Here is a 20,392-nt window from a genome sequence, read left to right as displayed (position 1 = left end):
AAATCACGCAGCGGTGCCTTCGACCAGCATTCCTCTGACTCCGCCAGAGACAAAGAGCGTAGGAGAGACGCTTCAATGCCACACATGAAAAAAGAAAAAGAGACATGGCGGAAATTTATGCGCAGGCGTGTGCAGGCATGCATCACCGATTACTTCTGATAGTGACAGGTACGTGTCCTGTAGAGTCGACGACCGATTTTTCGGACCTCCAATTTTTTGGACGTGCACGATAATTCGGATGCCTTCGCGGCACTGCTGTGTAGCCCACAGAGTTGATGTATACGAACGTCTGAAATTGCGGACGCAAAAAACCTTCGCCGTCCGGTTTTCCGGACATTTTGCCATAACCGCAGGTCTGAAACTACATTACTCGAAGCCACCACCACCGCCATTTTGATTATCTCGCCGCCTCGAGCCGGCGCTCTCGCACGCAGATCCGCTGGCAGCTGTAACCACACCGCGGCAACGTTAGGCCTAGCTACCCCGACGATTGCTACCAAGCTTCTTGCTGTTCGGTGCCGTATTTTTCATTGAAATAATTCGCCGTTGTTACAATGGCGCCGACTCCGCCTTTGTAATCCTCGCCTATGGCTTCGGAGCGCGGAAAACATGGCGCGTTGCATGTCGGTTTCCGAAAGTCAGCTTTGCCTCAGTACAGCAGTGTTACGCGGCTAAGCATACTAAAAGTTATAAGGGGCAGTTGTCACGGGACAGTATGTTTTTATTATACACGCGTGCACCCGCCGTCTCCTATCACAGTACGACCACCGATACGCCTAAGGAATGTGTACTGGCAGGCCTTTAGAGCTATTTCGGACGTGCCTATGACGATTTTAGCCCTTGGGGGCAGTAAAAGGCATGCATTCGTTTTTTCGTATCACCCAATTTTTCTGGTGTTATTTTTCGATTTCGGGCCCCTAGGGAGTCAGAAAAATCGGACGCTGACTGTAATTTGTAAATACGTGTGACTAAATCTTCTGAAACTTCCCACTCCTGTGTTAGCTCACTGCACATGCGCCACTGCAGGTAAGTCCTCCATTCAATTAGCTTAATTTGATTTGAACTTCTTTTAATTCTAACAAATTTTTGGGCCCCTTTCAATTCGAATGATCGAGATTCGAGTGTATTTATAAGGGGTGAAATTTGAGTCTACTTTCTCTAATATCCGTTTTGGCCATTATATACACGTTTGTGTATGCAACTTGTTTGTGCCATTTCTGTACAGTGGTGCCAAGGAAAAATCCACAAACTTTGCACTTAATGTAAATACCAATGTGAAGTCTTTGTAAACTCGGTATGGTGGTATTCCACTTCAGCGTGCTGAATATTTCTGCACACATCTACTTGACTGATGGCACTACATGTGATTGACAGAATGTTTGACATGCCAGTTTCGTCAGCATTGGCAAAGTAATAGCTTTTTCTTTCTTTTAATGCCTGCAGACACTTGCGCTTGTCCTGTGAGCCGGTGACCGAATTCCTTTTATAAAAAGAAGAAGAAAAAAGCAGCATGTCTGATTGTACAACTGGGCAATACTTAATTACTGTGTAATTGTGAAAACTGTTGAATTTGCACAAAGCATCATTCTATGAGCCTGGCTTTCCTTCAACTCAGTCTACAGCACCCCAGAATAAGATAGTGATGCTTTGACCCATTTATCAGCAGTCCATCAGAACTCATGACTGAAAGGGATAGGGTTTTCTTGCACGCTGATCACTTCATTTTGTTTTTGTTATTTTTTTGTTGTCCTTTCTTACATTTTAATTGTGTGCAACATTTTATTTTTGCAGGTCATGTCTGATGAGGCCATTCTGAGAGTGAGTCCTGCCTTCCACGAAGAAATGGTGAAAAATCCGGGACAGTCGTGGGAGTTGCGCTTCCAACTCAACCGCACCCCTTTGCGACGCTGCCACCTGGCTGTACGGATCTCGCGGCCTCTGATTCGTTCCTGTGAGTACAGCATCTGCATTGACGCTTATAACGTAGGACCTATGTGAGCTTTGCTGTCTCATGCCCAACTTCTCCATGAGTCCCATGTTATTCCTTTGTGCCACTTCTTCTGCTTTGATTGCCGCTGTAGTGTTGGCGTTTGGAGCCATGGTGTTTGAAGCACAGCTGAAGGACATATAGTAAATAAATATCCTCAAATCATCTTGCTCTTCTAAGGTACCGGGTCGAGAGCGTACACTAGTACTACTGCTAATTTACTAGTACTGCTAGTAAATTACTAGTAGTACTCTGCACTACTAGTAAATTGCCCCTTTAGAAATCTTCAAGTACTTGTTTGGTGGGAATGTAAGGTTTCCAGCCCTCAAGTAGTTTTTTTTTTTTATGCTCTCAACTATTGAGACTCTTGGAGCCACAAAGACATAGAACAGTGGTTCCAAACTTCTGCTGGGATCCAGCACCTAGAATAATCGTATTTTGTTGCTCTTGCAGATATGTGTTTGTGGAATCCAAGCGCTCACTTTGAGATTCCTGTTGCTCCTCGAAAACGACAAGTGAAATTTAACTCGAGAGGGAGGAATTTATTTGTAGAAGAGTTGGCCTGGTTTATAGCTTGCTCTGGCCTGCTACTCCGCACTGGGCAAGGTGTATGGGAAAGAAAAGGAGTGATGTTTGGGGAAAATAAAATGTGTGCATACAAGTCTACTTGTGGCATCTCTAAAGTTGCGTGATTAGTCTAGTGGCTTGTAAAAAAGCTGCAGCTGTCTTTATAATCGTGGCTGCACTGTTTGCATCAGGCCAAGGATCCCAAAACAGTCACAAGATCAGCAGCAGCAACGGCTGCTGATCTGCTGATGATGATAGTGGCGGCCCAACTCCTTTTTTTTTTCCCCCCATGTAAACTGAATATTGGCTACCCCCATTTGCTCTTTAATCCACACTGCTGTCTTCCTGTCTTTTAATGTCGCCAGGTAATGGTCTGGTAGCGATGTGTGTGATCAAAGAGACCAGAGCCGTTATCGTGCGTATGCAGGACAAATGTAAAACACAAGCCTAGTGTCCCTGTTTGTGCGCAGTGCTGTTTCCTAGAAAAGAGCCACAGACAGTGACAAAGAAGGGGCCTCTGATGCTGGTCAACAAGCAGCTGAACGAGTTGCAGCAGGAGGCTGTGTATCGAGTCATGGTTGCAGCCAAATGTTCCTTGCCATACGTTGTCTGGGGACCTCCCGGCACTGGAAAGACTGTCACTCTCGTCGAGGCCATCCTGCAGGTGAGCTGAAAGAATACTTATTTTTTATTTTTCTTTGAAAACTGTTCCTTCCACAGCATCCGCGCATAGGCCAGAGATGCTGCAGAGGAACACAAATGTTACATTTGGCTAGTTGTTTTCAAGTGCCTCGGAGTGCTCTGGTGGCATGCTCGTGGTAGGCTGGTTCTGTGAGAGCGCTCAGAGGCACTTTCACATTCAACCCGGGAGCTGGAGCGTAGAGCTCGAGTCACGTGGCTCCCGCACCTTCCAATGTTGCGTGGCGTGTGTTGCATCGGTTGCAGGCGAGTACCTCGGTGTGTTCGCGGCTTGGTTGTTTACAACAGAAGCGCTCACGTGCTTCCTCTTCTGGCCTCTGATTGCCTTGGGGCCCTTTCAAGCAACTGCACAATAGGCTTGGGCATGCTCTCTCTGGCACCAATCTAGAGCAGGCTCCGCATCATTGCAGTAAGAGTCGCAGCATGGTTTTGATGTTATCGTTTAGGTTTGCTTATTAGAAGAGAAAAAAAAAATAGTTTCTTGTCTTGCTGAGATCCCAGCACCACACACTGTGCAATCACGGATTTCATATTTTTTAGTATTTGGATTATTGTGGTGGCTCTGTAAACGTTCTTTCAACTTGAAAGTTCAGTTGTGGGAACAGGTTCATGAAGTTATCCATAGTTATGCATTACCAAAAAAACATAAAAATGAAACCAAGTGTAGGAAAAATTGCAAAATTATTATATCTCTTGAAATGTAGCTGGGAGTTTTATTATTATGAATTCAGTTCTGATGGTTTGCTAGGATTTTGTGTTCCTTTCAATCGATGCAGTCTCAGAACATGAATGTTGTCACAATGAAAATGTCAATTTTAGAGGGACTGACAACTGGCCAGAATGTGTTGTAAAATATTGACAGAAATGAAATTACCACGATTTATCATCAGAATCCAGCTAGCTTTTTGTGATCAAGCAGGAATTATAAATTTAAATTGGCAAAGAAAGTCTCAAAAACAAGTAAGTGGCGCGGCCTGGCGGTAAAATCTCGTTATTTCAAATGTAGTATATGAGATTACTGTACATAAGTGAGCTTTTTTAAGTACAGCATACTTATTGCTTAAAGTTGTAGTTCATATATTATTATTAGACACTTGCACTTTATGCTATGCATATTATGAAGTAAAAAAAGTCTGTGCTAAGGAGAGGCACATGCGTCCCACAATGCATTGCGACGCACATGATTGTGCCATAAATGGGTGCCAGCATTACAATATTAGCACACGCGTGGCTACAGCAACACGCTGAACGGTGTATCATGCGTAAAAGCATTGTTTCATTAGCAAGAACTTAGCTTGGCTTAGCTAAAGAACACTCTTCACTTGTTAAGGATTGAAGCAGTTGGACAGGAAAGCACAAAAACACATAGCTGTTATTGTAGAAATAATTTAACACTTCGTAAAATGTGAATTGCAGGTACATTGGCTTGATAAACAAAATAATACCTTCTCACAGCTATGGCTGCACTTGTCGTCTGCAAGAATTTAAATCTGCAATAAAAAAATCTACCCTGGGCAGTCGCATGCAGTGAAAAAAATTTATCCTGAAAGGGTTAAAGGAGTGTTTGTAGCAGCATTGAATATTAAATTGGCATACATTATTTATTATTCCTCGTGTCTTGGCTTAAGTGTTTTCATTTCTTTAAGCTTATCTTGGACCTTGTGTTTTTGCAGGTGTTCCTGAACATAAAGCACAGCCGAGTGATAGCATGCGCACCATCAAACAGTGCAGCAGACCTTCTGGTTCGTATGTGTGCTCATTCAGTAGGTTTCATTGAGAGTAACCTAATTAAGACTACAAAGATAACTTCTAATGTTTTAACATTTTGGCCTTGTGTTACTAGCGCTTCGTGTTCTTTGTTCGTGATGTGTTTTTCTATTTTCTGTTCTCCTTCGGCACATTATCTGTGTTACCACATATTCTCTTCTGCACAAAAACACACTCATCACATCGGGCTGCACGAGTGTAGTGGCTAACACAATGGGTCCATCGTTACCACATGTACATAATGCATTTATTACTCTCTCAAATTGTCAGAACAGCCACCAGTTGTTGCAAGACACAATATGGCATAGTGTAAATAGGGGCAAGCTTGTAGTGTTCGTAAAGGGAAATGCTGAGAATAATTAGCGACCTTGCAGAGAAGACACACACACACTATTTCCACACCATGCCCAACTGACCCATCGGCTTTGGCGTGGGTGTTTACATAAATAGTAGAGCTCCTCCTGGGGTTGCCGTACAGAACAATAATCAACAATGCAATTTACAGCAGGGCTGTTGACTGAATGATTTCAGGTGACGACTGTCTGACATACTGGTAGTATTGCTGCTACATTTGCTCATTTGCAGTCTTCTTTCCGGGCTCAAGTTCACCAAATCAACTTCCTATTATAGTGAAGTTTTTCGTTTCCCTCCTGTCTTTATGCACCTGTCACTTTCATATGGCAATACCATACCTGTGAACTCTCCCGAATATTTCGTTAAGCTTGCAAATTTGGGCTTGTTCTATGGTTTTTAGAATGTTGCGTCAAGTATTACAAGAAGTATTATGTTCAGGAAAGAATTTTCGAAGTGTCTAAAGATGGGACGAAGCAAAATCACCAAAATTGCATCCAAGAACAACGTTGTGATGGCACCTGTGCCACCATTTCGTAGAAGTGCAAGATGCGCATACCTGAGGGGTTTCTTCGAGTAAGTTTATGCAGAAGAAGTTTTTAAAGCTTGCGAAATGACCAACAGCCATATCACTGAAGGAGTCACTGTGATATAAAAACAGTGAGTTGCTCATCAATTTCTGCTTTTCCTAGGTTTGCTAGTGTGCTGCGTCTAAGGCTAAATAATTATTATTAAGGTTCTTGTGTACCCCAGAAAAGGTATGGCCTCAGGGCAAACACTTAAATATGTATTCCAGCTACATCCCCCTCCCCATCCCCTCCCCATCCCTCTCCCACCGCTACCTTTAGTTTTTCATGTCCTGGCGATTGTTACGAGTTTTAAAGCTCAGATGTTGGTAGGTATGCAATACACAAGCCAAGTGTCCAGGTTTGAAGTTTTATATTTTTTGCTTGTGAGCATCATCTGCTTCAAGCATCATCTGCTTCATCTGCTTCAAGACATCATCTGCTGGCAGTGTTGCTTTAATGCTTTAATGCTTTTTAGTGGCAAGGGAAACAAATCCTGTTCCTGTCTAAGTAATGTATAACCAACCTTTAAATTCAAGTGCTATTTAGAGTAGAACCTCGCTGATATTATCCCATGTTGTATGATTTGCCAGAGCTTTCATTCTTGTTTACGATGAAGAATGAAAAAAATATACCCAATACAGTTACACTTCTTTTTTGCCTGTTAGCAGGTTCCCGGGAAACGCATTCTTTTGACACCAATGTTCAGCAAACTGCCAAATTGGGATCATATGATAGGTTTACCAGTGCCTAGAACCCGCGTGAACAAGAAAATGCAAAAGGCACATGCTATTGAGAGTGGTAGGTGCCCACAATGGCAGCTGTACAGCAGTCTTTCTCATGGGAGAATGTTGGCATGCACTCAGTTTTCTCTTCTGGAACCAGCAAATCTTGCTGGTCATTGCACATTGCATACACCGCTACCGCTGGCCACCTAGTTGCTATAAATATCTTCACCCATCTGTCTCACGTCGCGTGTGGCAAAGTGTTGAAAGCGTGCTGCATGCGTTTAATAGGCGATAACTCAAAAACGCCACTGTTCCCTTCTGCAGGCAGTGCAAAGTAAGTGTCAAGTTTCACTCGGCAACATCATGTTCCAGCGCCACCCACCAGCTTGATTTTGCTTCGGTTTCCTGTCGAAGTCTTGTCGGACACTACATAAGTGGAAAACGAAAAATGAAAAAGTGCATCTCGGATTGCTCTAGCCTCACCAGATCCACACGTGTCTCATAACCCAACAATTCTAGCTGAGTGGGCACATCAAAATTTGCCACCAAAATGCCCTGCACAAAGAAGCTGCTGACCGAGATTTAATTTGAGGAACGCAAACTTGTTGAAACCACAAAATCAACATTGCCTGTCTCGGGCCGCTCGGGTCCAATGAGCTCAGCCCACGTCAGCGTCTCGTGCTGTGAAGATTCATGCAACACTTCACGTTACATAGATTTCAACTGCAATTGAATCTGCCAGATTTTATAGCGACTTCAGATTGTATGTTTCCTTGGTTAGAAGGTTTCTCGTGCCTTTTTTTTTCAGATTGTATTAACTACTGCATTAGCAATATGTTGCTGAACACACACACACACAAAAAAACATCAATCTGGAAATTGAAGTCAGCGACCGATTTTCTTGACACTCGATTTTTCGGACGCCTTCATGGCACTGTCACGGTACCCCATACAGTCAATGTACTATAAGAACGTCTGAAATATCAGACGCAAAAACCCTTCGCGGTCCGTTTTTCTGGACTTTTTTCCATGACCGCAGCTCCGAATTGGCATTGATCGTAGCCACCACCGCCGCCATTTCGATTATCTCGCCGCCTCGAACAGGCGCTCTTACACGCAGATCCGCTGGTAGCCGTAGCCACCACCGCGGGCCTAGCTACTTCTACTTTCGCTACCAAGCTTCTTCCTGTTCGGTGCCGTGTTCTTCGTTAAAACAATTCGCCGCTGTTAGCAATGGCGCCGACTCCGCCTTTGCAATTTTCGCCCATGGCTTCGAAGCTCGGAAAGCATAACGCGTTACATAATGCCGGTTCCCGAAAGTCAGCTTCGCTTTAATACATTAATGCTACGTGGTGAAGCATGCGCAAAGTATTGCGGTGAAGCATACGAAGAGTGGGAAGGGGCAGTTGTCACAGGACACAGTGTGTGTTCCTTAATTATGCACGCGTGCACACGCCGCCTCTTGTCACAGTACGAGCACCGATACTACTTATAAGCGTACTGGCAGACCTTCAGAGCCATTTTGGACGTGCCTGTGGCGATTTGAGCCCTTTGGGACAGTAAACAGCACGCATTCGTTTTTTTTTTTTTAACTGCCCGATTTTTTGGACATTTTCGCGGCTGGAGTTCGAAAGATCGGACGTTGACTGCGATAACGCATACGTAAATAATAATCTTAATTATGTAAATAGTGTTCTTCAGGTAACATGGTTTCTTTGTCGCTGTCATTGCCCCTTGAAGACAACTCGTAACCAACATCCAAGTTCTTTGAATCATAGTTGACAAGAAGTTTCTGCATCATTGAGAAAACGCGTGGGCTTTGTGCGCCATATTGCAAAACTAGAGACACAAGCATCATTGAAAGTTGACAAGCTCTGTCACGCCTTATGTGGTATAAAAACGAAACCTAATATAAAAAAATTGGCCGACGATTATGCTTCTTATAATGCAATCTTTGAGTGCAGCTGCTGCTTTATTTCAATAAAAGGCAACTGCATACAAAACACAGTGCCGAATGGAAGCAGTTCTGCGTTTCGAAATGGGCAGCAGACACTGCGATCCGCCGCTATTGAGCTGGCGCTATGGTAACGCGCCATCTTCTAGTGGTTTACCGCCGTGGAAAGTGGGGGGGGAGGGGGAGGATTAGCAATTATTATTTAATGTTTCTTCTGAGGTCGGATGAGGGGTCGGGTGGAGAACAGGTATATTGAGTAGAGATCACACACTCATTCACTCACAGACAGGCCTCAATGGGGCTGCACAAGGTTGGGGTGGGAAGTAGAAGGAAGGGGACGAGGCACTATAACTGTCTTTCAAGTCACCGCAACGGCACTGCGCCAGGTAAGGGGAAGTATAGGGCTAGAGTGGAGGTGGGAGAAGGACAGCCAGGCGCAAGCACTGCCAGTAGCAACATATGCCACTGAGGAACGCGCCTTGCAAATGGGGAAGCGAGAGACACGGCTGAGAGCCATACAGCCACGTGACATGGAGACAGAGGAGCGGAGAGCCATAGATCACATGCGAGGCGGCAAGGAGCGCCTGCTGCCGGCACCGCAGCAGTGCCGCGACAGCGGGTCAAGGGACGGCGAGGGCGGAGTGGATGGTAGTGGCGAGAGTGACCACAACAGCACTGCGCAGAGGAAGGGGGCAAGAGGATAGGCAAGAACACGTGATCCGGCTTTGGAGGACAAGGAGAGAGCAAGGCTCGCACTGTGCAGAGATGGCACCAGAAGCGCATGCAGCTAGAGCAGCGGTCTGGCCCCGGCTACGGAGCTGGTTACGGCGAGGCACAATGGCGAGGCTGATGGCAACGCGAAACATGGGAACAGGTGCCAAAGAGATGCATTCTAAAATTTAGTTTAACCTACTTCCAAGCAGGTGGCGCAACCAGTCTACAGATGTCTCATGTTCAAGAATTATCGTGGGCATGCCCAGGAGTGTGCATCGGCATCCAAACAAGTGTAGCTAAGGCACAGCACTTAAAGGGCCAAGGTCTAGAGATGCTAACCAAGAAAGAAATAAAATTATATCCTCCCCTATTATTTTTCCCCCCTTCAGTTATTTTCTTAAGTGTGTCGCTTCCACCTTCTTTTTGAGTGCCCTTGGAAAGCAGAAGACTTAGCCATGCCATTTAGAAAACCCACTTTCATTTCCCTATCCTTATTACCGTATTTACACAAGTGTGAGGCAAGATTTTTTCCATATTTCTCGCCCCAGAACATGGCTTGCATTATATTCAGGCTCATAGCATGAATATAGCGCGTTTCTCTCTCTTTTTTTAATTTTATTTTTCCGTGCTGGGAGTTGCCACTGTGCATTTTGCGCCGTCTTTCTTCTGAATTAAAATGCTGTTAGTGCTGCGTCAGCATGGTCACTGTGTATTAGCTCTTTAATGATGGCACATATATATACCCACAAGAAGTTTTTATTTTCTATATAACTGTGCAAAACACATTGAAAATAAGCATAAGCAACAAAGTGAAACAAATATTTTGCAGAAGCATTTTCAGCTATAGAGGGGAAGCTCCTAGCAAAAAACTAATCGTGCGCTTCACGCCAAGCCACCTAAGATTTTGTTTTGAATTTGTACTGACAGCTCTCGTTATATGTGAACTATATGTGTATATTTCATTTGCTTCACATCGCATATGTAACATCACTGCACCTGGAGATCTTCCGTTGATCTACCTCCTCTGATCATGCTTTCAAAAGAAAGTGAATCACGTGCCAACTTTCTTCTTTCTTGTGTTCCTGCTCAAAACCAACAAATGGTGCCTGCTGCCTATCATTCAGTGTTGGCCGAAGACATTTGGCTAGTAACTTTGTACTCAATACTGAAACTCAGTAAAAATGTTTTTTTTTTCTGGTATGTTGCTCGTAGGCAACACTCATCAAAAAAAGGGGTAATCATTACTATGAGCAAGGTATCAGATGCTGTTGTGCAGGTAGGTCAAGCTGTGGTCTCTGAAGCCGTGTGGCGCATGACTGCGCAATCCATGAAAAGCTCTGTCGCTTTTGATTGTGTCGCAGGCATTTCTGAAGTGCTGTTCAACAACATCGGTGGGTGTCAGGGAGGACAAAGTTGTTCCCGCCTTCAGTGACAAAGGCATCAGAACTCGTCCTTTCACTTTAATTTGCTGTGGCAGTTAGCACTAACAATGAACAAAGCCCTGTGGGCATCTGCATTTATGGATTGTTTCTTGTTTCTGTTGTGGCATTACTTCGCATTACAATCTTAATATGCATATTTTTTCCTTTTCGGGGAGATTAAAAGTGTACTCCCTCACGTTATATTTCTGGCTGTATTGTTTACGTGCAGATATGGTAACTGGTGAAATCTAGCAGTTAAAACAATGTACACAAAGCAAGAAGGTGACATCTAAATTTATTAGCATTGTGTGGGCCAATCTGAAATGTTTCTCAACATTGTCCATATCTTTAATTTTTTATTTATAGGCGGAGAAGCTTTGGATGTCTGGCAAACTGGTGTCCTCGGACATAGTGCGCCTCTTGGGTTTCCAGAGGGACGTAGATGTAAGTGCTTGAGAATTTTTGCTTGTTTGTCATGCTTGATGCCTGTTTGATATAGTCGCATGTTTGCTCGAATAAAATTATTGTACTGTGGCCCTATTATTGGTGTCAAGTGAAATTCACACAGCGGAGCACGTGCCTGAAGCACAGCTGAAGGTATAGTGCATGTCATCCAGTCATCACCATTGACAGGCGTGCACATCCGGTTTGGCCATGCTGCATGATGATGCTCTCCCTATACTGCAATATTTTTATTTCAGTTTTGGTTCTCTTTTATTTAAAAGCGAGCAAAGAAAAGAAAGAAATGAAAGCGAAAATATCGTAGCTAGATAAGCATCCTCGCCTCTGTTGGCAACTGGATGAGTGATTTTAGCTCTAATGATGACTGTTAGATGGTGTGAGCTGTACCCTGCTCCCAGCTATTCGCATTTCATTTGATGCTGATAACGCTTCCAGCTTTGCCGCACTGTGCTCTACTAATAGTGTACGGTAATACGGGCCACAAGATCCATGGTTAGTGCGGTGTTGGCATCATCCTTTAAAGCAAACATTATGTGTAAGGGGTTATTCATGCCAGAAACGTACTAGAGAATAGAGGAAAAGATTGCGCTGATGTCATTTCTTGCAGACCCCTTCTTACTTCTTTCAGCGATCTAATCTTCCCTTTGACTGGGGTGAGGAGATTGTACAGTGAAGTGCACTATTAAAGAAAACGTGAATGTGGAGGATGTGTGAATTTTATCTTTGGCAGGTGCACAATCACCTAGCTTAACAGCAAGTGACATGCATTGATTTACGCTGACACCTTTTTACACACCTGTGCAGTGCATTGACATGAGCACCTGCGAAGTGAGAGCCACACATTAAAGCGTTCTCTTTAACAGTGGGCTGCACTTTACCTTTTGCAAGGTGAAAATGATCCCCTCCTAGAGGCCTCACTTTATCAGAGGCAGTCCAATTCCCTTCAAGCATGGAGGTGGGCTGCTTCCTTACACTACTTAGTATGCAGACAACACACCGGGCCATTCTCTCATTCACACCCATATCCGAATGTCAGTCTCTTGGTAAAGCTCATGCCTTCACTGTGTCATGTTTTAAATGTGGGCGTCTTTCAGTGTATGTTTTCTAAACAAACATTTATTTTCAATCTTTGGCAGACCGTCCCACCTCGTATCAAGCACATATGTGTGAACACAGCTAACTTGAAGAATGCAGCCCGTCACCGAATCGTTGTGTCTACAGTGGTTACTGCAGGTGCTCTGTATGGTCTGGGGCTTCCACCTGATCACTTCACCCATGGCTTCTTGGATGAGGTGAGCAGAAAGCTGGAGTCTATCTTTGTTCTTCCTTCTTTCTGACTGGCATCCTTGGCTTCTTCATTCTTATTGTTTACTGCACATTTCTCTTGCATTATTTTGATTTGCATCATTTCGGCTATGTTCCCTTCAAGAGCTGTATGCACAATTGTGTTTGCCAAAATAGCACATTAAAAGCAAAGGCACTGATGAGAATTATAATGACTTAATGTATTACATACATCTTTAAATGTTTCTGATCAGATTTTTGTGGTAAATGTGAATACTTGGGGCAAAGTATTTCAGTGAAAGGAGTTGAAAGATAGACATCTGGTGGCTTGCTCTCGATGCAAGTATGTTGTTGTGCAGTGGGTTCATTTCTTTCATTGTTTCTGACAATTCTTTACATCAGGCATATTTTTCAAGTGGCTGGATGTGTGCTTTCCAGGTATGCTGGGCATGAACTACCGGTAGTTGATGTTTTGATGTTCCTGTAGAAAGAGTTCTCATTTTGTAAACTTTACAAAACTCACTGAACATTTGAAAATTCTTCAAATGCTTTGCTGCAGCAAGCTTTTAATGATTTTGAATATACAAGAAACATTCATTTAGCATAGCACATAGATCTTACTGATTCTTGTCCAGCACATTTGAATCACCTGAGCTTGTTCTTATATTCTTGCTGCATGTCAAAACTGTATTGTGTTTTTTTCAGTCTTCTGCCCGTGTGTGTGTGTATGTACATGCATGCATATGTTCATGATTGCGTGTGTGTATGGTCTTAGCACCATGACAATTGTGCCTGTATTTGTGTACTATTGTCAAGCAAAATGCAATAGCAAGAACAAGCTTCCTGGTTTTAAAAGCTGGTGGAAAACACATGAACATAATATAGACAAAAAGGACACATCAACTTGCTCAGTTATGCTACAGTTTACTGGTAAGCTACAGTGATGAGCGACAGTGAGGACGATGAGAGAAAATCTGTCGCGAGATAGCTTTTCATGTCATATGGTGACAGAAGTGACATGTGGCTAGCACCGCAGGAGAGAGCGATATTACATTTGTTTGTTGCTGTCAATGCTTTCCTTCTTTAATTTGGCAAGGAAGGGGGGGATGGTGTGGATGTTGGGCAGTTTTCATTAGAGGAAACTTATTTTTTTTTTTTCACAACCCTTTTATTTTTTGTGTATCAGCAGCCAGGCAGTTCAGGCAGGCCTACATTTAAGTAACACAATGCTCTTGAACTTTGTTACATACCTGCCAAATCTCCCGGATTTTGACCATTTCTCCCAATTGTACAGTTAACAGGAAGATGTCCCAGAAATTGCAGTTGTGCCCCATCTATATCCACGTCCTGCCCTTTGTCTGACTACATTGGCGAAAATATTCAACCCAGTGCTATCCAGTTGGAAGTCCATCGTGCATAGTGTTGTTAAGAAAGTAGTAGGGAAACCCTACAAGCGTTATTTTGTTGACCTTCATAGGACTGCAGCAGCGCTCTTTACGCTGATGGGGTTGTTGGGTGCCCCAGTGGCCCTCGCCTCATTCAGCTAGCGAGCGAATGCTGTGTTCTGAAACTAGCAACACTAGACTCTTCATCGTTCTCCATGTCAGCTGTTTTGGCATTGTGTAGGCCTACTGTCAGTCATGGCTTTAAGCAAGGGGCGCGAGCACAAAAACTATCAACTACACAAGTACAAAAATATTTTTAAAGCAGTACACAACCAAGGTGATGCTAGGTATTTTGTTGATACCACAGAGCAATGCAGAGTGCAAGCGGATATTTAGCATCATGAAAGACGCAAGAACACATTTCCACTCGTTGACGTATGATAAGACGCTGGGAAATATGCTCCCCGCAAAATGTCAAAGAAATGAAATTTGTTACGATTAAACATATCCTGAAGAATTTTTGAAAAAGGCAGTCAACCGCAACGAAATGCTTGCCAAAGGGAGTCCTTGATGTTCATGTGATCATTTGTAAATCTGTAAATAGAAGTCTAATCCAGTTGTCTTTGCGCAGATGCATTTTCAGTACTTGAAAAAGAAATAAAATTGTCCTCGTCATGGGAGAGGGGGGGGGGCAATCAGCCCCCCTCCCCTCGGTCAACACAATATCTCCTGGATTTGTTTTCTCTGAACTTGGCAGGTATGTTGTTACAAAAAAGTTGCATCTGACATGAAAATACCGTGTTTGTATCTAATATTCATCACATGATGATGTCAATGAGAAAACTATTATACAGTAATCCCTCGTTATAATGAAGTCAGCGGGATGGTGAAAAATTAGTTATAAGTGGTAATTCGGTATAAGCAACCACTCGAAAAAAGCTAAAGCAGTCGAGCTTTAATTGCACCACAAATGCAAGGAAGTCAAAATACAATGTTTTCAGTGAAGCAAAGCTTTACTCAGGTGCAAAAAAGGCAGTGAGCTTTGGCTGTTTCAAGTTCTTACTGGGTGTGAGCAACCCCTGCTCTAACTTGACAAAGCATTACACGAGGCCATGGTCGCCGCCCATGCATTCAACCTCATTTCGCAGTAGGCGTAGGTACTCCCATGTCTGCACCATAGTTGGCACTTCACGTGTCTCTTCATCTGCCAACTCTTCGTTCTCGTTGAGGCCACCAACAGTGCCAATAAGTATCTCTGCATACATCGCTGGGATGACCACGGGAGCAGCAGCATCAGCCAACGCGAATGTTTCGCAATCGCCTTCTGCCTCTTGGCCAACAATTTTATGAACAGCCTCGTACAGATGGTGCAAGTCCGGTCATCATCACGCTGGTCATTGTCAGGGTAACTGATGACGGCGTGCGAAAAGCCGTCGTGCACAAAGGAGCTGGCAACCTTTGAAGGTGCGAGGTCTTTCTAGGAAAAGTTCAGCAAATGGATTGCACCAAGCAAATCAATGTTGTGCCTCTTGCTGGCGTCATACGCTGTGAGCATGCACTGCAAAAGAGCCTTGTGGTACGGCTTACAGGTGGTCTCAATGATGCCCTGATCTATTGGTTGCAGTATTGTGGTTGTGCTTTCTGGCATAAATTCCACAGCGATTGCTTTGAGGTTGTCTATCTTCCCGTGGCTCGGACAATTGTCAATCATGAAAACCACCTGCCAATTCTTTGCGTCAGACCGTCCATCCAGAAGCCACACATAGTCTTCAAAAATAGCAGCAGTCATCCATGCTTGCTTGTTACTTCTGCAGATGCATTCCTTGGGAATAGTTGCATTTCAAAAGCATCGTGGCCTCTCTGCCTTCCCCAATATCAATAAGGGAAGCTTGTCCTCGCCAGTTGCATTGGCACCAAACAGCACCATGACACACTCCTTGCTCTGTTTTCCTGTGGTTGAGGATCTGCCAGCAGTAGTGAACCTGCGATTTGGTAGCATCTTGTAGAAAAATGCAGCCTCATCTAGGTTATAGATGTCTTTGTCTTCATACTTTTCAAGGAGCGCTTGGAGCCGATGTTGGTGCTATACTTCTACAGTGTCATGGTTCACGGCTGCGCTTTTGCCAACGATTGACTTCAAGGTCACACTGTGTCGTTTCTTGAATCGCACAAGCCACCCATTGGTGCACTTGAAATCTTTATGGCCCATTTGGAGGGCGAGAGCTTCGCCTTTTGCAATAAGTGCAGGTCCACGTAAGGGGAGATTTGCACTCCTGACGTTCTTCAGCCACAGTAGAAGTGTAGATTCCACTTTGGGGTATTTCGAATTGCACTTCCTCTTTCTCTTTGCTGAGAAGCTCTTTTCAAAGCCACCCAGCACAGCTTCCTTGTTTTTTAATAAAGTAGACGGCGGTATGCCGAATTTTTTCGCGATATCAGTTTTCTGCCGGCTGCCTTTTTCCATTTCTTTTGTCGGCAGAACTTTCTGCTCCAAAGTCATACACTTTCATCTGGAGACTGAAGGAGCCATTTATCACTGCAGACCACAAAAGCACACATGAGGTATGCCTAACGAAGCACTCCAAATAACACACAATCACATGGCCTGCGGCACGGATCCAAACACATGCGCCATCGGCACCAAAGTGACTGAACGCGGCGGATGATGCAGAAGGCAGAAGCCTAAAAAATGCCGTCAGGGCATTTCGCTTTCCTCGTCAGTGTGTGCTGATGATGGCGATGTTTGCAATGGCAGGCTTGGTATCATCTTCATGTGTACCGGAAGAAAAGCAATCGGAGTAGGGGAGACCAAAAAGCAGGAACCGCGGAAGGGCACCCGTTGGTGGAAGATTGTGCTCGGGAGAGCATACCGGAAGAGGGCAGCTTTAGAGGAGCAGCGACGTCGAAAGTGGCAGTGAGGAGGCAAGGAGTTGACATGAAGGCCAGTGAGAGGAGCGACTGACATCCAAACGGCTTGCAGGCTGGAGAGCGAATGAGGAGGGGAACGTAGTGGCCACATTTATAGGGGTGGTGCAGAAGTCACGGAAAGCACTGCCACGCTGGAAAGCACCTCAAATGCCGGGGCTCGAATCTGAGGTTGTGTTTGTTGTGCTCAAGAAACGATTAGCCGCTCATTGTGGGTACGCAGCGCGATCGTGAAAACTGAAAAGCTTTACAGTAGGGGCTTTGCATTATCACTGGGCAATTTTTTTCTGAGGTGTGCAGCCGTGAAGTTCGCAAAACAAGAGTTTTTCAGTACACCATTGTTGACGACACTGCGAATTCTATGGTTAGAGTGTTGGTGTATGCGCACCGTCACGTCCGTGCCATTGGCAAATGTCTAGGAACGAAATCCAATGACCATACCACACATTTAGACCGTTTGTTTAAAATCGGACGCCATGAATCGAGCATGACCAACTTGAGAAAATTGCTGAGGAAACACCAGCTTGCATTTACCCACCATGTTGACAGCCTGACTCGATGCTGGCGACGCTCGGATTTTTCGTGTTTTCAGAGAGTTATCAGTCGATTTGCACTGTCAGAAGTGTAATGAAGCTAGGGGAGGTGTTTTATTACGATGCAGGCCGATTGTAGCGAGTGGCGAGCAAATTTCTAGACAGACTTCCCTGAAGTCGTATTCCCGATTTGTTAACATATTAGCTCCTCACATCGAACATGGCACTTATAATTGGAAGGACACTTAATTTGTGCTTTTCAGCATGTTTCAGTGCCAGAAGTGCTCTCTAGAGCGGTAAAACTTCGCTCATTGAGTGCACCCCATGGAATGCTACGGCACAAGTCTGTCTGTGGTCTTTTGGCTGTTTTTCGGCTTCCAAGAGACCATGGTTTTCTGGCATCGCAAAGCATCAGGAAAACTTTATTTTCATGTGGTTTTTATCACGGGGGACACCAGCGATGCAATTACTGGTGTCCCCAGTAATTGCATCGGATGGTGTCCCAGTAATTGAACGGAAGCTGTCAAATTCCATTGAATTTGACAGCTTCTGTTCGCTCCACAGTAAACAGCTGGGACCACTCGGCACTCACTTGGTACCTGTTACTTGGCGGTCATTGGTCATGGGTTTGGTACTTTTGGGGCCTGTTCTGTGCCTGCATGAGACTAATTCGTCGACGGTATTAATTTGACACTGCATGTGCAAACGGGTCACCGCCGCTCACCACTTCGTTCTGAGTGGGTCAAGCACTTCGTGCACTTCGAGTACTTTGACTTAATATGCATGTGTTTGGGTCAAGACCGGAAGAAATTTCAAATAAAGCGATATTTCGAGTAAAGTGATTTCGTTATAACAAGGGATTACTGTACTTACCTTCTTTATATCTGTGTTCGTTATATTGAGGTTCAACTGTATAAGGATTTTGGTGATTCGATCGCAGGCAGGCCAAGCAACCGAGCCTGAGACCTTAGTAGTGGCGGGCTTGGTGTGCCTGGCTGGAGGAAGCCTCATTCTGGGCGGAGACCCCATGCAGCTGGGGCCGGTGGTACGGTCACGGCTGGCAGTCAAGGGAGGCCTCGGGGAGTCTCTGCTTCACCGCCTCCTCCTCGGCGGTAGTGGCACGAGCCATCCAAAGCAGCTGAATTGCCTGCCCCTCACGCGGCTTAGAAATAGGTAGGCAGACTTGTTCATATAAAATTCATGAGCATGGCCAGGTGTCCCCTATCAAATAATTATGCAAGCACATTGACTCTCGGAGGTATGGCAAAGCTTCAGAAGTAATTTTGACACTTGGAAGCTGTGGATGGTGAGAAACAATGACCCTTTCTCTCTTCAGAGCATTAGAGCTGTTATAATCAAAGTTAAGCGCCGCTACAGAGCACGAGGTCAGTGCATTTATGCGTACTGTAGCCTGGGAAGCTTTTTATTTTTAAAAATTATTATTATTATTATTATTATTATTATTATTATTATTATTATTATTATTATTATTATTATTACGTATATATATATTTTTGTGGTTACAGGGGTTTTGATGAGAATTTACAGTGCAGGCTCGTTTGCCAAGCATATCACCCATGAAAAAGGCTGAATACTGTGCCAGGGTACGCTTGTGCGCATTTGAACCAGTAGGTGCCTGGCAGCAATGGGAATTGGTCAGACAGGACTTAAAGGGACACTAAAGGTTACTATTAAGTCAACGTAGACTGTTGAAATACCATCACAGAAACCTCTAAACGCTTGTTTCGTGCCAAGGAGAGGCTTATTTTAAGAGAAAATGCGTTCTGAAGCGGCCGCGTACCTCTAGCACAGTTCAAATCGCCCGCCCTCCGATCGAGGAGTACTGACATCATGGTCTCATAGTGACGTTGCGCCATAGGTGAGTAGAACGGCGTCCGCAGACAGCGCTACGGCTTTTCTGCGCAAAACGTAAACGCGCGGCCAGAAACAGAGCCAAGACAGAGCCGACAGCAGAGCGAAAGCGGGAGTATGGTGGCTAGCGGGAGGAGAAACGAATTACGTCCCACATTACGTCCCACGGCACAAGGAGAGTCTGTTTTCGTTTAACTATAGGCTGCGGCGAGCTCGCAGCGTGGTCGGCGTGGTCTGTGAGCCTTTTCGCACTCACAACAGGGCATAAAAAAGTGCGAATCGACGCAAAACTCGGCCTAGAAACGTGCTTGACCCAGATGTCGTTTCCCACACCGCCACCAGGCGCCTCTACTATACCTCAAACTCCAGCGCAAGATGCCCATAACCTGGTACTTCATTCTATGACGCAAACTTCGACGCTCGTCGCGATGGACCCCGACACCGACAGATTGGCTCGCGATGGTGGGCTCAACTTCAGCGATTTGAGCACCGACGAGCGCGACCTGCTGCTGAGGGCTCGCACTGCCGGCGTCGTTGCGTACTTCGACGGCGGCCTCGACACCGGCTCTCCGGAGTGGGAAAGCAACGAGGGCTTCCCACGACATCACATGGACGTGGCATTCTCGCTGCTTGTTCCAAATGAAAGTTTCGCGAGCCAGCAGAACCCTCACAGCACGACGGGATAACGAAAGTACTGAAACTCCAAAGCGTGCGCGGCGCAGAGTCGAGCGAAAACGAAGCCTTTTGAACACCCATATTACTGAAGGGTAACGTCAAAATGTTATTTTTTCTTAGAATCGAGTAGACGTAGACAAGTAGCATTTTTTTTCCGTCTTATAATCGAATGAAATGATATTTTTAATGCGAGTAGTTGAGTATTAGTAACACAAATTATGAGGAGTCCTTTCGTCATCGGGCTAGTACCGGAATGTCGCTGGGGGGTCTCAAATCGTGTCATGCATTTACCTCAATTTCTCGGTTTCTAAAGCTCTGTTCGCGATTAAATTGACGCCTTAGATGTTCTAGAACATTGCTCTACCACATGAACTTGAGTTTCTGGTAACCTTTAGTGTCCCTTTAGTGATCTCCTGGTGGGGCTTGTTTGCCAGCTTATGGCAGTTCTTGTTGCTGCCATTGCGAATTCAATGAAATTGGCATTCTTTCATGGCTAATGCTG

General features: G+C 44.8%; 1 protein-coding gene across 4 annotated transcripts in view; it reads left to right on the top strand.

Annotated features, from left to right (window-relative positions):
• Positions 1-20,392, top strand: part of LOC135900668 (putative helicase MOV-10) — a 61,522-nt gene that overhangs the window by 26,609 nt on the left and 14,521 nt on the right. For all 4 annotated transcript variants that reach the window (XM_065430194.2, XM_065430192.1, XM_065430196.2 and 1 more), the window contains exons 10-15: positions 1,792-1,951; positions 3,025-3,218; positions 4,927-4,995; positions 11,121-11,198; positions 12,353-12,508; positions 18,284-18,516. In XM_065430194.2, coding sequence (XP_065286266.1) covers positions 1,792-1,951; positions 3,025-3,218; positions 4,927-4,995; positions 11,121-11,198; positions 12,353-12,508; positions 18,284-18,516 — 890 coding nt within the window. The remainder of the gene's footprint in view (positions 1-1,791; positions 1,952-3,024; positions 3,219-4,926; positions 4,996-11,120; positions 11,199-12,352; positions 12,509-18,283; positions 18,517-20,392) is intronic.

This window comes from Dermacentor albipictus, chromosome 3 (assembly GCF_038994185.2).
Source record: "Dermacentor albipictus isolate Rhodes 1998 colony chromosome 3, USDA_Dalb.pri_finalv2, whole genome shotgun sequence".
Taxonomy (NCBI): domain Eukaryota; kingdom Metazoa; phylum Arthropoda; class Arachnida; order Ixodida; family Ixodidae; genus Dermacentor; species Dermacentor albipictus.
Note: the sequence above shows the minus strand (reverse complement) of the source record. Positions and strands in the feature narration are given on the sequence as shown.